The sequence below is a fragment of the Cricetulus griseus genome, chromosome 3, assembly GCF_003668045.3.
Source record: "Cricetulus griseus strain 17A/GY chromosome 3, alternate assembly CriGri-PICRH-1.0, whole genome shotgun sequence".
In the NCBI taxonomy this organism is placed as follows: domain Eukaryota; kingdom Metazoa; phylum Chordata; class Mammalia; order Rodentia; family Cricetidae; genus Cricetulus; species Cricetulus griseus.
Window position 1 is genome coordinate 19,435,695 of NC_048596.1, and position 17,815 is coordinate 19,453,509.

At 42.6% G+C, this 17,815-nt stretch overlaps 1 protein-coding gene across 1 annotated transcript in view; it reads right to left on the reverse strand.

Annotated features, from left to right (window-relative positions):
- Pi4k2a (phosphatidylinositol 4-kinase type 2 alpha) overlaps positions 1-17,815 on the reverse strand; it is a 32,531-nt gene that overhangs the window by 8,046 nt on the left and 6,670 nt on the right. Inside the window, exons 2-5 of the mRNA XM_027407299.2 lie at positions 15,610-15,810; positions 10,494-10,625; positions 9,917-10,070; positions 1,363-1,424 (exon numbers count right to left, since the gene is read on the reverse strand). Coding sequence (XP_027263100.1) covers positions 1,363-1,424; positions 9,917-10,070; positions 10,494-10,625; positions 15,610-15,810 — 549 coding nt within the window. The remainder of the gene's footprint in view (positions 1-1,362; positions 1,425-9,916; positions 10,071-10,493; positions 10,626-15,609; positions 15,811-17,815) is intronic.

The window sequence follows — 17,815 nt, forward strand, 5'->3', positions numbered from 1 at the left end:
AATGAAACAGTAACAAGACACCTCATCTCAGCCCTTCCTTCAGCTTACTTAGATCTAACCTCTACTGGTTTTCATACTGTCTTCCGGACTTGGTTTATTGGTGGCACCTGCTTCACTCATAGCAAAGTTCTCAGGAGCGTCTCCCTCTTAGCCCATGCCTGACTCCCACAGACAAGGTTCTTACTAGATTGTTCAGGCTGGTTCTCTACCTCCTGAGTGCTGGTGTTACAGCTGTGTATCATATACACTGCTAGAGGCCCTTGCTCTTCATGAGACATGAACATTTGCTTGCCTTAGTAAGCTATCCTTAGTAAGAAGGACACTGATAAAAACAAAGATAGTTGCAAATCACTCTGAGGTAAAATAATGAGAAACTTGAGAATAGAAGGAAAGAAAAATCTGTTATCAGCTGGCCAAGGTCTTTTAGTGAGGACCTTAGCTCAGATATGACTTCCTGGTAATGACAAAGTCCCCATTTTCCTGAGAGAAAACGGAATCAAGATAGCAGGTGGCTCACCTGGCTTCCATACAAGGTAGCCAGGCCTCAGTGATACATAAAAATGAAAAGGACAAGTTGGGTAGTGGTGGGGGTGGTGGTGCACACTTTTAATCCCAGTATTCTGGAGGCAGAGGCAGGTGGATCTCTGTTGAGTCCAAGGCTGGCCTGGCCTACAGAGCAAATTCCAGAACAGCCAGGGACACACAGAGAAACAAACAAGAAAGAAAAGAAAAGAAAAGAAAAGAAAAGAAAAGAAAAGAAAAGAAAAGGAAGGGAGTTGAGGCTGAGGTAAAGAACAATGGCTGCTTTTCCAGAGGACACAGGTTTGATCCCCAGCACCTACATGATGGCACACAGCCATCTACAGATCATATGTACTCTTCTGGCCTCTGTAGGCACCAGGCACACATGTGGTGCACAGACATGTGTAGGTCATACACATGAAATGAATCTTAAAAAGAAAAAAGGCTTTGAAGCAGCTTTTTCCAAACTTGTGGAGTGAGAGTCCTCTGTAGAAAAAGAACCCCATGGCTTAAAAGGGTAGGAGCCATGGGGCTAGACAGCATTAGGAAGATTTACTTAATATAATACTTTCCAACCTTTACTACACTATGGTGCAGTGTGAAGCTACAGGAAAGAGTATGCAGTGTGCTACTCCTTTTCTTGATGCTATTCCAACTACTATTACCCAGCAGGATGGTCCCTAAAACACATTGAAAACACTACACCAAGTATTAACTTTAAACCCCTGTGTTTCTCTGACTCTTGTGAACTTTTGTGACCTAAATCTCTATTCTGAGTTTCTACTGTTTAAGAATTACTCCTCCCCATCCTCCTCTTTGAGATACAGACCAACCTCTTACCCGGCAGCTAGAATTATCCATTGGGCAGTCATATTTAATCAGCCAGTTGTCATTGCCTCGGTCTGCAAATGGAAACATAAAGTTAGCAGAAATAACCTGTCTTATGTAGGGAGTCACCCTAGCCCCGCCCAATAGTCCTGGGGCAGGTACCAGGTGGACCCGGGGACTCGCCCAGAAGGGCATGGTGAAGGAAAGCCGGGGTGACGTAAGGGAGCTTCTTAAGGGGCTGCACGCGGGGAGGCTGGCCCTTTTGTTCTGGCCGAGCTGGCTGGGTTCTATAACCTAGCTCTGGCCTGTGTTTTACCTTGGTGTCTTCTGGAATAAAGAGACATTAATCTTACAGTCTTATTTTAGAAACGATGGATTAAGGGGTCGGAGAGATGGCTCAGAGGTTAAGAGCACTGCTTGTTCTTCCAAAGGTCCTGAGTTCAATTCCCAGCAACCACATGGTGGCTCACAACCATCTGTAATGAGATCTGGTGCCCTCCTCTGGCATGCAGACAACATGCAAGCAGAACACTGTACACATAATAAATAAATAAATCTTTTAAAAAAAATGATGGATTAAGCATTTGGGATACTTGGACCACCCCTCAAACTGAGACCAGTTAACTACAGGGCAGATAAAACATTTTAAAATCCCTGGAAGGCATTGGTGATTTTAACAAGATTATAAAAATTTGGAGTCAAAATCCCAGTACTCAGGAGGCTGCGGCAACAGAATCTTAAATTTAAGGCCAGCCTACTTATTTACTTATTCACTGTAAGACTGTCTTGGAGGGAAGGAAGAAAGAGACGGAAGGCTGGGTCCAGGAGACAAAAAGGACACAGGAAGGACCCAGCCCTTGTGGCTTCTGTCCCCTACTGACTGATTTGGAAAGAGATAACCAGAAGACTGGGAAGTGGGACTGTGTTCTTACTCATAGCCTTGTGGCTCTAGAGAGCCAAAACTTGCAGGCCATCTTGGGAGCAAGTCAAGCTTCTCTTCAATACCTGAGGCTAAGGTGACCCTGGGCTGCTAGTGGCTTAGGGGCTGGCCCTACATAACTGTCATACCCCAGACCTGAAACTTTCTAAGAGTTTTATAGCTTCTGATTATCTGACAAGCAGACTGACCAAGTGCACAAAGACAAAAAATGACACAATAAAAACAGAAATGACAATAGAGAGCTGCCAAGCAAGGGAGACATCTGACATATACTTTTTAATGTCCAAGTAAAATATTTATTTTCTTCAAGAAGATAAAAGGCATAGTCAGGTGGTACATGCCTACAATGCCAGCACACAGAGGGAGGCAGGAAGATTAGGAGTTCAAGGTCGGCCTGGGCTAAGTAAGACTCTGCCTCAAAAACACCAGGGATTAAAAAAGATTTTAAAAAGTAAGATTAAAAGCAAGACAAATATCAGCAGAAAACAAGAAAAAATAATATAAAAAAAGAACCAAGAAGCAATTTGAGAACTGAAAAAAATCACAATCATGGGACTCAGAACTCAAGCTACACAGGTTGGTAGAGTACATTTTTAGTAATGAACTACAGACATGATCCCTGAAAGTACAGTCTTTGAGCACATCTTAATCCTAACACTAAGAATACAGGGAGGTAGATCTCTTCAAATCCTAGCCTTGTTTACATGGCAAGTTCCAGGATTGTTGGAGCTACAAAGTGAGACACTGTCTCAAAACAACAACAAAAGAGGAAGAGAAGGAGGGTCAGTCAGGAAACTGAGGCAGAAAGATCATGAGTTCACAGCAAACCAGTCTGGGCTATGCTATGAAAAGGCCACCCACACATATACACACCCAAAACAAACAAAAAGATTGGTCAAAATGAAAATAACTGAGTCTGGTAAGCTTTTTTTTGGGGGGGGGGATAGGGGGTCCCAGATAGGGTTCCTCTGTGTAGTCCTGGCTGTGCTGGAACTCGCTCTGTAGACCAGGCTGGCCTGGAACTCACAGAGATCTGCCTGCCTCTGAGTGTTGAGATTTAATGGCTTGTGCCGCCGCCACCTCCTGGCAGTAAGCCATATTTTTTTTAAAGATTTATTTATTTAGTATATATAGTGTATTATCTGCATGTGTCCCTGTAGGCCAGGAAAGGGCACCAGATCTCATTACAAATGGTTATGAGCCATCATGTGGTTGCTGAGAATTGACTCGGGACCTCTGGAAGACCAGCTAGTGTTCTTAACCATGAAGCCATCTCTCCAGCCCTGGTAAACCATATTTTTAAAAGATAAACCCACATTATGAATAAAATATCCTTGCAGGTGGGCAAAATATTCTTGTAGTTGGGTGTAGTGTCACAAGCCAGACATTAGTGAGGCCTGAGGCAGGAAGAGCGAACATAAACAGTAGGAGGAAGAAAGGAATGGGGGGGGGTGTAGAAAAGGAGGCAAAGAGGAGGAGAAAAGGGGGATGAGGAAACAATAATACTGGATAATTCTACAATCTGAGGAAAAGTTAATGATTTCACAAAATTTCATTATCTACCTCATATTTTTTTCCTCCCTGTAGCAATTCTGAAACTACTTTCTGTGTTGTCTAGGATTAAACAAATAAGTAAATTTATTATCATTTTTCTGGATTTATTGTACTGTACATAGTTGAATGCCAGCCTGATCTGTATCAGGAAAGGAATTATAAATTAAACAGAAAGGCTGCTAAAATGAGCCTGTGTCTGAATGAAAATGCAGGTATTCATATGAACTCATAAATTCTCATAGCTATAAATACACTCTCTTCCAGTAAGAGGAATATCGGAGCTTGAGACTAGAAGATGAACCCAGAATATCCTGTGCCAGAAATTAAGGAAGTGTTTATAACATATACAAAAGAGCACATGAGTGCTGACCAAATCAGGGACAATTTGAGCATCAAAATAAATAAGGACAATAAATAAATAAACAAATATTACATGGCTGGGTGCTGCATACCTTTAGTCCCAGCCCTCAAGTAGAGAGGTGGACCTCTGTGAGTTTGGGGCCAGCCTGGTGCACTAAGTGCTGGGACAGCCAGGGCTACATAAAGAGACTGTCTCAGCAGACAAACAAGAATAAGTCTGTGCCTGTGACAAAATACTTGGGAAAGATGTCAGCTTCTGGAGAGGAAACATTTCGTTTGGCTCATGGTTTCAGCCCATAGTCACCCAGCCCTGTTGCCTTTGTGTCTGAGGGAAGCAGAACACAGAAGGATATGGTGAAAGAGGGTGCTTACCTCATGATGGTTGGGATCAGACAGAAAAAGGAGCTGGGACTAGGGCCCAAGACCCTTTACTTAAAGACATGAGAGCAGTAACCTGAACTTGTGTCTACTATGTTCTATCTTCTACCACCTATGGAAAGAGATGTTCTCACACCAACTATGAGTAAATAGTATACATCAAAGAAAATCCAAGAGATAGTCAAGTCACCAAAATTAGCATCAATAATGGAGTACTCTCTCTCTCTCTCTCTCTCTCTCTCTCTCTCTCTCTGTGTGTGTGTGTGTGTGTGTGTGTGTGTGTGTGTGTGTGTGTGTGTGCGCGCGCGCACTTTCCTGATGTTGCTCTAAGAACATAATACCACTTCTGTTACACTCCTGCCAAAACATGCTTAACTTAAGCTAATCAGGAGGAAACAAATACACTAAGCTCAACAGTGTTCTAAAACACACAAGTAAAAGCCTTCCAAATCACATTCTTCCAAAATGGCAATGTCACGCTAGACTGAGAATGCTACCAGACTGAAGGATGAATAAGAGATGACAACAAGACATAACTAGTGGTCCAGAAGTCTTGCCTATGGCCCACCACTGGCCTCCAACTGGCTACATAGTCAAGGATATCCCCCTGCCTCCACCTCGCCAGTGCTGAGACTACAGTCCTATGCTACATGGCTAAGATCCAGAACTTTATTTCACAATGAAGATATTATAAAGAAACCAAATGAATTCAACATATCAATCAGATAATAGCACTCCTAAGTGTGTACAGCTGTACTTTTGTTATATAAAAGAATATCCTTGTATTTAGGAAATACTTAGGGATAAAGAGGCAATATATCTTTAATTTAAGATGGTTCAAGAAAAAATATGTATGGTCCACGGTACCGGTGAGTAGCAGCAAAACAGCTCACCAGGTAAGGTGCCTGCCACGTGAATTCAACCCCCAGTACAAACAGGGCAGAATATAAAAACCGACTCTTGAAATTGTCCTTTTACCTCCACACATGTGCCATGGCACACATGACTCCCTCACCCCAAAAATAAATCAATGTAATGAAAATGTGTTCATGACCACTAATGAAAACACATATGAGGACAGAGAACGGTAGAGCAGATATGAGAAACTATTAAGATTCAGAGAGGAGTTCTTCTGCTGGATATTGAACCTGGGGCCTTGTATATGCTAAGCAAATACTCTGCCACTGACCTACAAACTGTACTTCAAACCACACAGGAATCCCAGCATTGGGGAGTCAGAGGCAGGCAAATCTCTGTAAGTTTGATATCAGCCTGGTTTACACAGCAAGCTCCAGACCAGCCAAGGCTGCATGGGGGACCCAGTGAGTCTCAAAAAGTTTTGCTTTTGATTTGTTTTGTTTTTCAAGACGGTTTTTCCCCCCCTCTGTGTAGTTCTGGGTGTCCTGGAACTCGCCTATAGACCAGACTGGTCTCAAACTCACAGAGATCTACCTGCCTCTGCTTCCTGGGTGCTGGGAATAAAGATGTGGGCCAACACTGTCCAGATTTAAAGTTTGTTTTTTTTTTTTTTTTAATTATGTTTTAAAAATCAGGTAAGGGGGTCACACATACGGAGGGCAGAGGACAACTTGCAACAGTCAATTCCTTCATTTAACACGTAGGTCCTGGGGATCAAACTCAGATTGTCATAGCAGCAAGTGCCTTTACCCACTGAGTCATCTTGCTGGCCTAAGAATTATTTTATTTTTTAAGACAGCATCCTACCTCCCTCATGCTAACCTTGAACTTGCAGCCCTCAGCTTCAGCCTTCCAAGTGCTAGGATTAGAGGGTTGAACCACTAATCCCAGCCCCATGGGAATTTTTTTTTTTCTTTTTTTTGAGACAGGGTTTCTCTGTGTAACAGTCTGTTCTGGAACTTGCTTTGTAGACCAGGCTGGCCTTGAACTCACTGAGATCCACCTGCCCCCAAGTGCTGGGATTAAAGGCATGAACCACCACTGCCGAGCTTCATGGAAATTTTTTAATACTATTCTGTTAACCTAAAATTATGACAAAATAAAGTTTATTAAAAATTCAAACCTGAGGCTAGTGGTAGTAGCACACACTTTTAACCCCAGCCCTAGGAGGCAGAGGCAGGCAGACCTCTTTGAGTTCAAAGCCACACAGAGAAACCCCACCCTGGGGAAAACAAAAGCAAACAAACAAAAAACTCAAACCTGAATTTTACCAAGTCTTTAGACCTAACATCAATCTGAAAGAAACATGGGGAATGGAGCATACTCCATCTGACAATATGAAGATTCTACAGGACAAATACCCAATTGCCTCAACAGATTAAAAAATGGGAGACTGGGGCTGGAGAGATGGCAATCTTGTGCCCTCTTCTGATCTGCAGACATACATGCAAGCAGAACACTGTGCACATAATAAATAAATAAATCTTAAAAAAAAAAAAAAAGGGAGACTAGTGGAGCTTTTTCAAAATTAAAGGCACTATAGAATACAATAACCAAATGCAGTATGTTGACCACATTTAGATCATTTTAACAGATGAACTTCTGTGGGTGTTTAGATCATTTTACCAGATGGACTTCTGTGAGGTGCAGTGGTGCATACCTTTAGCCCCAGCACTAAGGAGGAAGAGGCAGGCAGATCTCTGAGTTTGATATCAGTGAGACCCTGTTTTAAAACAAAACAAAAACTACTTTTTCCATGAGACAATGTAGGTAATATGACACTTGAATAATGTTTTATAAGACACCATGCAGTGATTTTTTTTAAAAAACATCATAGCACAATAACTAAATAGAGACAAAGATCTGCCTATTATTTGTTCATTTATTTGGTTTTTCAAAATAGGGTTTCTATGTAGTGCTGGTCATCCTGGAACTCACTCTGTAGACTAGGCTGGCCTTGAACTCAGAGATCTATCTGCCCCTGCCTTCCAGAAGCTGGGATTTCAGGCATATGCCAAGCCATGTCCAGCCTGTGCCTGATTTTCTAATTTCAGTGTTTGTATACATCCCTTGTGTTCTGGCTTCCTTTTCTTACTTTAATTATTTAATTATTCTTCAAAGGGTGTGCATAGAAGAATCCAAGAATCCAGCCCTGTTAGGCAAGGTCTAACAGAAAAATATGCAAACAGAACTCTCTTCCTCTTACACTTGTTTCTCACTGTACATGAGACATTTTCCAAGACAGTCAGATATGAAGCCACCCACTGTCAATAGATTCTGAAAAAATAGGTAACTGTCAAAGTACAGCTCCCCCTAACCAAAAGGGTGTGTTTCAAGACTCCTGGTGAATGCCTGAAGATACTGCCAAACCACACAGACTTCCCCTCTCCCTTACAGACATACTCTGATAAAGTTACCTTTTCACTTAAGGAAATACTTTACAGCTTTTCTTTGGTTGTGTCCCAGTTTTCAGTGTTGTATTTAGGACCTACTATTTAGCAAAATAAGGGCTTCTTATGGCAATAGCTGAGGGACCAGCTGAGATCACTAAAACTGACTGACAGACAGGTCACTCTGCGGTGACCTACCTATTTCTGGACCTTCTTATTTAATATTTTCAGAGCAGTTAACCATGGGTAACAGAAACAACGGGAAGCACAGCTATACATAAAAGAAAACTATGAAATAGTGACCAAGCAATAGCAAATAGAAAACCAGAAAGCTGGGCACAGCAGCTCATGCCTGCATTCCAGGAATGAAGAAATAGTACAATGAGTTCTAGACTAGCCTGAGCTACACAGCAAGTTCCAGAACACCTTGGGCTACAAGGTGTAACCTTGCCCAGTCCCCCTCCAAAGAAAAGGAAAATAGAAAATTTACAAAATTGGATAACCAATGGATGAAAGAAGAAATCACAAGGGTAACTAAGAAAAGCTTAAGAAACAATGGAAACAAATATATACCTTACCAAAATGTACACGACATAACAGCAGAGTATTTAGTGGTAGATTTATAGCTATAAATGCTTATACTGCAAAATGAGAAAGCTTACAAATCAACAGCTTCACTTTATCTCTTGCAGAAGTAGAAAGAACCAGAAAGAAGGATACAACACTGGGGCAGAAGTACACTGAACAGGGGCTGGAGAGATGCCTCAGAGGTTAAGAGCACTGGCTGCTCTTCCAGAGGTCCTGAGTTCAATTCCCAGCAACCACATGGTGGCTCACAACCATCCGTTATGAGATCTGGTGCCCTATTCTGGTTTTCAGATATACATGGCAAGAATGTTGTATACATAATAAATAAATAAAATCTTAAATAACAACAACAAAAAAGTACACTGAGCAGAGAATCAACAAACAGTAGAAAAACAGTGACACCGAAAGCCGGTCTTTAAGACCACCAGTAGTGGAACATGCCCTGAGTCATGCCACTCAGGGGGCACATGCAGAGGATCTTGGTGAGACTGAGACCAACCTAGTCACACAGAGAATTCCAGGACAGCCAGAGTCACATGGTGAAACCCTATCTCAAAAACCCAAAACACACAAGCAAGCAAGCTAAATGGAATGGGGGAGGGGGAAGGGAGATGGGGGAGGGGGGCTCAAAAATGAAAGCACAAATATTACCCAATAATTCTATAAAAATAAAAAGAATTTAACACTAAGAACAATTTTATGACAACAAACTCAATGTTCTAGATGATGTGGAAAAAGTTCTAGACACACAAAACCTGTCATGATTAAACCACAAAGATCAGAAAATCTCCTAAGGAGATAGATTAGTAATCAAAACCTCCCTCCTACATGTAGACTTGGTCAGGTCTGATGAGTTCAGTTCACCAGCATATTAAGACAATAAATCGCCAGGCGGTTGTGGCGCATGCCTTTAATCCCAGCACTTGGGAACCAGAGGCAGGAGGATCTCTGTGAGTTTGAGACCAGCCTGGTCTATAATCCCAGCACTTGGCAACACAAAGGCAGGTGGATCTCTATGAGTTCAAGGCCAGCCTGGTTTACACAGAGTCCCAGAACAGCCAGGGATACATAGAGAAACCCTTTTTAAAAACATCAATCGAAGAATCTTTTTTAAAAAGTCATAAAAAGATAATACTGCCTTATTCAATCTCTAAGAATGACTAGGAATCAAGAATGAATGCACTTTTCACAGTGCTTTGGAAAAGCCAAGTAAATCCTGACCCCAGGCCTCACAACCTCTAGTAACTTGAAGATGCTACATCTGAACAAAATTTAACCCAGAAAATTGGTCTGCCAGGCCCTCTTTAAACGTGCATGTCCATTTGGACACAGGAAACACCATCTTCACAAGGTACTGAGTACGGTTCCTACAGACCTCCAGGCCCATCCCAGCCCTCAGAAGTCTGGCACAAAGCATGGAGCATGCCTGGCTGCTCACCAGTGTTGCGGATGATGTAGTCCAGCACAACCAACCGCTCAAACTGCAACAGTAGTTGTCGGTTAGTGTTCTCAGGGAGAGGTTCTGCTTCAAAACGCCGCAGCCAATAGTCTGCATCTTTGTAGCCTTCAACAAAGAGCTGGAATGACCCAACCTACAACCCAATGGAAGGAACAAAATCGTATCTGTAGAGCCCAAGTTAAAGACCCCAGGAGTAAGCTGGAGACCCACAACGGTCCCATGGAGTTCACACCAAAGAAAAGGAAGTTTCTGCAAGTGTCACGCTTTCATTTCCTTGTAAAGACAGGTGAAATGGAGTGAGAGAGGTCACCAGCCCAAGCTGAAGAAGCCCATCCAAATGGTCTGGACTCTAAAGGGATACAGTGAGGATTGACTCTTAGGTCACATTCCCTGCAGAGCTATTGCCCACCCTGAGATCTCTGACAGAAGTGAGAAAGACAAGAAGGAGTTCTTTCACATGCCCAATTCAAGTCTGTAGGTACCTGTTCTCCCCTCTTGAGTGATTATGCCACCTTAGACTATCAACTTTGTTAAGTTATATAGGGACAAACTATACCTTTGGTGGTAACCCAATTCGGTTAAACCGCTGCCCAACTTTTGGCACTTTCTCTAGTGCAAGCCGCTTGCCCCTGGACTTTACTCGGTCAATGGCACTGTAGTTGAAGGTTTCACTGGCCAGGTATACTACCTACAGGGGAAAGAGAAAAGAGTTAGGTTAGAGTAAGTTTAAGAAAGACCACTGCTGCAGAGAACAGCTGGATGATCAGTAATACTGTTTCTCTTCTAGGGAAGAGAAAGCATTTCTCGGTCTTATGTTTCAGGGTAGTCAATATGGCTAACTTGGGATAACAAGTTGATAAAATGATGTATATACATTACTACTGAGCCTGGCCTCTAGAATCTCCCACAACTTTTTTCAGTTCTTATTTCCCTATCTGTGAAGCTGTAAATGAAGGGCTCTGAGATGACAGAGCCATACCATATTAACCATCTCATATCTCTGTGATATGAATGACTTGGGCATGGAAATACATGTCTGTGATCTCAGCATTTAAGAGGCAAAGGCAGGAAGTCCCACACAAGGTTGAAGCCAGCCTGGTCTACACAGTTCCTGGCCAGAATGAGCTATAGAGTGAGACCTGATCTCAAATGGGGAAGGTGAGGAAAGAAAATAAAAGAGGGAAGGGGAGAGGAAGAGAGGGAAGGGGAAGGGAAGGAGAAAAGGAGAGGAGAGGGGAGAAAAGAGCACAAAGAAAAGGGCTCCTGAGATGGTAAGGGTTCTTGCTATCAAGTCTAACAACCTAAATCTGGTCCCCAGAACCTGTAACTGTGGAAAGAGAACATCAATTCCCAGAAGTTGTCCTCTGACTTCCACGCGTGAGCCTTGGCATATGTGCTCTCTACTATGCATAATAAATAAATGTAGAAAGAAAAGGGGGGAAAAGTGCTTTCTTAAAGCTATTTTCCACCAGGTGTTGGTGGCACAGGCCTTTAATCCCAGCACTCAGTAAGCAGAAACAGGTGGATCTCTGTGAGTTTAAGGTCAGCCTGGTCTACAAAGAGAGTTCCAGGATAGCCAGAGCTGTTACACAAAGAAATCCTATCTTGAAAAGGAAAAAAAAAAAAAAAAAAAAAGCAACTTTTTTTTCCAGTTTCCACTTGGAAACCCTGGCTTGTTCAAGCTGTAAAGCTTCTCTTCCCTGCTGTCAGGTTCATTTGCAGCTCTTTGTCCCAGCATACCACTCTTCCTGTATGACTAATGAAACTCTGACTACCTCACAGGAACAGGGAGCAAAACAGTCAGTGACTGAGAACTAGAACTTTACTATTTGAAACACCTTTACAACATGGGCCCTGTTTCCATAGTGACAGATGCTCTGATCAGCTGGACAGAATCCTGCCACAAGAATAGGGCAGGCAGCAAAGGGAAGAGACTCCTCTTACATTCTCCAGCAGCTGAATTTAAACTTACAAGTTCTGTCTCTTCTCAGCCTCATGGAAGACAAGTGTTTTTGTGTTGTTGACACTGATGCAGGAGATGCTCATAACTCATTAATGCTCTCTAATGAGGGAGCTGTAGGGGTACCTAATGATTAAACAGCTTATAAAATCACGGCAAGACCCATCATCAAGCAAACTTATCTTTGCCACAAACAGACCGTTATGGAAAACTGTAACTAATCAAAATGCAGAGATGTGGAGCATAGTCCCAACTAATACATCTGCATACACGGCAACTCTTACAGACATCGGGTGGGAGGACTGAAGAGCCAGAGGAACAGGGAGCTTGCTGTGAGATGTCTTCTAGAAATGTCACAAGTGACATCCATGAAGTCTCACCAAAGTGGCCTAAACATAAGCTGAATAAGACCACTGCAACCAGACATGCTAACATGGAGAGGGGAAAAGAACATGAGGCCTCAACCCTGAACAAAGAGCTATAGGCAACTGAGGAATACTGAGAGCAGTAGAAAACAGCCTTTCCAAATGGACAGAACTAAAAAAACCATCCTGAGTGAGGTAACGCAGACCCAAAAAGACAAATATAGTAAGTACTCACTCATCAGTGGATACCAGACATATAGCAAAACATACCCAGCCTACAATCCACAACCCCAGAGAAGCTACAACCCTCTTCCAGAAACAGAAGGAAGCAGATGCAGACATCCACAACTAACCAATGGGCCAAACGCCTGGAGTACAATCGAAGTGAAGGAGGAGTGATAATATGGACAAAGGAGTCAAGACCATGATGGGGAAACCCACAGGATCAGTTGGCCCGAGCTAGTGAGAGATCATTGACTCTGGTCTGGCAAATGCGGAACCTGCATTAAGACTTAACTAGACTCCCTGAATACAGGTGGCAATGGTGTGACTGGGACAATATATGAGGCCACTGGAAGTGAGTCCAAGATCTAACACTGATGCACAAACTGACTTAGTGGAGCCCATTCTATATGGGGAGATACCTTGCTTAGCCTTGAAACAAGGGTGTGTGTGTGTGGGAGGGTGTGCCTTGGTGCCTGCCTCAACAAGATGATGGGACAGACTTAGTAGACTTCCTAAGGGGAGGGCCTTATCCTCTCCAGGGGGCAGATGGGAGGTAGAGGGATTGGGAGGAGAAAAGGGAGGGGGAACTGGGATTGGAATGTAAAAAAATAAATGAATTAAAAAAAAGAAAACAGCCTTTCCCAGGGAAGAGCACACCAATTGGTTATCCAATACTAAATGGACAGCCCCGAAAACATATATTAAAATATCATACAGACTTAATTTTTTTTTTTTTTTTTTTTTTGGTTTTTCAAGACAAGGTTTCTTCTCTGTGTAGCTTTGGAGCCTATCCTGGCACTCGAACTCACAGAGATCCGCCTGCCTCTGCCTCCCAAGTGCTGGGATTAAAGGTGTGCGTCACCAACGCCCGGCTCATGTTTTTATTTTTTTATTTAAGATTTTATTTATTTATTATGTATACAACATTCTGCTTCCATGTATATCTGCACACCAGAAGAGGGCACCAGATCTCATAACGGATGGTTGTGAGCTACCATGTGGTTGCTGGGAATTGAATTCAGGACCTCTGGAAGAGCAGTCAGTGCTCTTAACCTCTGAGCCATCTCTCCAGCCCTCTGAACACGTTTTATATATTTAAAAATACACAAACATGCCGGGTGGTAGTGGCGCATGCCTTTAGTCCCGGCACTCGGGAGGCAGAGGCAGTCGGATCTCTGTGACTAGCCTGGTCTACAAGAGCTAGTTCCAGGACAACCTCCAAAGCCACAGAAAAAGCCTGTCTAAGAACCCCCCCACCAAAAAAAAAAAAAAAACAAACAAACATAAATATAAATAATTAAAGACAAAGAGGCCATGAATTTGAAAAAGAACAAAGAGGAGTATACAAGGGAAGGGAAAACTGAGAATTATGTAATCCTCAAAAAACTAAAGATTTTTTAAAAAACAAATCACAAGATGCATAGAGTATTTACATTATGCCATGCACTAGGCTATGTGTTTTATATAGATTATCTTGTGTAATCTTGATAGTCTCTCTATTAAATAATAACTATGTCTAGCTCTGGTTTTACAGGGAGGACCCTGAACATACACCAGAAGAGTCACTGCTTTGCCAATGGGTCACACAAACAAAAAGCTAAAGAGGCCACTGCTATGATCTCAGCACTCAGGAAGCTGAGGCAGGAAGATCACAAGTTTAAGGCCAGCCTGGGCTACATAACAAGCCCCTATCTCCAATAAGAAAAAAAAGATACTGAGTAGAATTCCAACTCGCGCCTCAGACCCTTAGGCACTGCACCTTGGAAGCATCAGCAGAGCAAGCCAGGACATAGCTGTGGCTCTGTACTGTTTGCCTAGCAAGGAGGAAAGTGTACAACAGTGAGCTGGGAATGTGTAAAGGGCTTCTAGGATCTAGGATGGGCCTGATCTCAGAGGATTTCAGGTGAGGGACCAGATTCTGAAGCAGTAATTATCATACAAGATGCTCTTAAACTAGTGTCAGTAAATTCCCTGAAGTCACATGAAATCAAGTATGTATTCAAGCACTGTTTCAAAGAAAGGGGAATACGGTTCCAACTCTTTATCAGAATCTCAACTAAGTCACAAAATACATACAAGGGATGTGTAAATCCACACTACATGTGAATTTGTCCAGAACTGGTCCTTTCTTTCTCCTCCCTCCTCTCCCCTTCCCTTCCCTCCCATTCCTTTTCCTTCCTTGTGGTGTTGTGGACTGAACCTGGGCCTTGCATATGGTAAGTGTTTTAGCACTGGGCTACATACCCAGGCCAGAACCTCTATTCTGCTACACTCAGACAATCCCCAGGGGTCCACAGCATGAAGGCAGGCAAGTCCTTTGTAGGGAGCTGAGACAGACGTTTCACTCTAACCATCTCTGCCCAACCAAATTCTCTTTACGGAGCCTAGCATAAGGCAGGAATGGTGGCACACTCTACAGACTCAGGTGCTTGGAAGGCTATAGCAGGTGGATCACATGAGGATACTGTGTTTAGAACACATATGGGCACCATGAAAAGACCTTGTCCCTAAAAAGAAAGAGGGGCTGGAGACATGACTCAGTGGTTAAGAGCATTTGCTGCTCTTGCAGAATGGAGTTCAGTTCCTAGTACCCACATGAGGAGACTCAGACCACCTATAACTCCAGCTCCAGAGGATCCGGTGTCGCCTTCTGGTCTTTGTTGGCACCTGCATACGTGAGCACATACACACATGCAGACACACATACTCAGAGACTTTTTTTTAGTTAAGAAAAAAAATAGAAGAAAAGAGAGAGAGGGAAGGAAAGAAAGAAACTGAGAACTGTGTACCTAAATCTTGATCCAGAAGTGTACGTGAATGAGCAGTAAAAGCACCTAAGTTTATAACCAGCTTGCGATTGCCTGGAATACAAAGACCAAGAAGCCCATAAATGTATATGAGGCACCTGTGGATTTCCTAAGATTATATATAAAATGAGTATGTGTCCTGTGAATAGCTTTTATCAGATGATCAAACTGTAAGCCTATCCCTACCACCCACCCCCAAAGGCTGAGTATCCCAGATTTAAACAAGCCCTCCTTAGACCCTCTATTCCACTAAGAGAGATCAGGGCCCAGCAAACCTTTAGCAAAGCACTAAAGTTCCCAGAAATGGTCACTGACCTTTGTACGGGGTACAATGTTGAGTTCCAGTTTTTGGTCCACCAAGCTAGCCCCTGCTTCCGAGAGATAGCCCTGGTTGAGGACAAGGCAGTCACGGCCAAAGCAGCATGGACAACACAGCTTCTGCAGCCACTTGGTCCACTTCGGGTTAAGCTGCCCATATGGCTCTTCATTCTTGGGTTTGAAGACAGCAATGATCTTCTACATAGACAAAAGAAAAAGAGGACAGGGAAGGTGATTTGGAAGTCTGGGAGTAGCTGAGTAGTAGATCACATACTTAGCATTTATGAGGCCTTTGATTCAGTGGAGATAGGCTGCTAGAAAGAGCTATGTCCAAAGATAGCTCCTTATTCTTCTTGCTTAACTCCTTTGTTTTTCCCATCTCTCTTCTCTGATGTAACTCTGTGCTTCAAAGTAAATGGGTTTGTATGTTTCTAGGAGCAAAACCCAAAAGCTAACTTGGTAATGCATCTTTTTCTTTTTTTGAGATAGGGTTTCTCTGTGTGTAGCTCTGGCTGTCCTGGAACTAACAAAGATCCAACTGTCTCTACCTTCTGAGTGCTGGGATTAAAAGCATGTATCACCACCCAGCTTGCTAATACATCTCGATGGGCAATTCTATGCTAATACAGATTTGCTCTGTCCTCGCTACAAGGATATATTCATCAATTAATATAGCCCCAAATTAATCCTTTCCCCAAAAATGAATCATTAATTTATAATTGATTATGTATTATTGTAAGAATCCCTGTCTCATTTATTCCCATAAACACTTTCCTTTATTTTAGTATGCCAGAAACTTAGTACCAGCAAACTCCAACTTCCAGGGTGTGTACGTGTATATACTGTCATTTCTATCAGTTACATAGACTCAGGGCTGGAGAGATGGCTCAGCAGTTAAGAGCGCTTGTTCTGCAAAGATAAGGATTAGAACTTAAGTCCTGGCACCCAAGTAGCAAGCAAATGCCTGTGACCTCAGCTCCAAATGGGTGCAGACAGGAGGACTGCAGTGCTTGCTGGCTTCTAGTCTAGCAGAGAAAACTGAAAGGACATGAAGTATTATGGAATGACTGTTAGCCATGACCCACTTCCTCTACCAGATTTGTTATCCCATCTCTTAGATGTTAACAAAACTTAACATGAAAAAAATGTTTAAGAAACACAATCTAGTAACAAAGCAACCAAAGAGGAAACAAAAATCAGAGCAGGAAAAAAAATGTGGTTAGAATTGGGTTTCTCTTAAATTCTGATAGGCAAAGGTTTAAAGAGAAGAGAACCACAACTCACTTTCTCTAGCCTACAGTAACTTAATCTTTTTTGCTGGTTTTGTTTGTTTTTGGAGACAGGGTCTTACTGTGTATCTCTGGCTGGCTTGGAACTCAGCTATGAAGACCCTCTGACCTCAAACTCAGAGACCCACCTCTTCTACCTCTTGAGTGATAGGATTAAAGGTGTGCTCCAATACGTCTAGACTCTGAATGTTTTCTTTCCCAGAACCTTAGGCCCTCTGGACTTATTTATCTCATTCCTTACAGAACCCAAACTGGTAATTCAAAGGAAGAAAAGCAGACATGCTAACCAAGTGATTCATCTTATGACTCTTCTCCTTCTTCCCTTAATTCACAGCCAACTCAGATCATAACTTTCTGAGTTAGGATAGGTCACAGCAGGCAACACGTACCCATCTGACTCCATTAAATGAGTCCAGAGAAGTTACTCATGCCATCTCTAACAAGAACCAGTTAAATCTTGAAGCCAGCCTTGGTCCTGCCTCAACAGGATGATGGGACAGACTTAGCAGCTTAGCAGACTTCCTAGGGGAGGCCTTACCCTCTCCGAGGAGCAGATGGGAGGTGGAAAGGGAAGTGGGGAGAGCAGGAGGAGAGGAGGGAGGGGAACTGGGATTGGAATGTAAAATATAAATTAATAAAAAAATGTTAAAAAAAAAATCTTGAAGCCAGATCCTTCAAACATTCCTTGCAAGGATTTGAAAAGGCAAGAGAAACCCAGAACTCTCTTTTTCCTTCCAAAAAGAATCAACTTATTCTTAAAGTCAAATTTATTTATTGGTAACAGTAAAATATGAACTATATTATAAGTCTTTGTAATTACTCTTCATTTAAAGACAGTCTCACTATGTAGCCCTGGCTGGCCTGTAACTTGTTTTATGGACCAGACTAGTTGAACTCACAGAAATCTGCCTGTC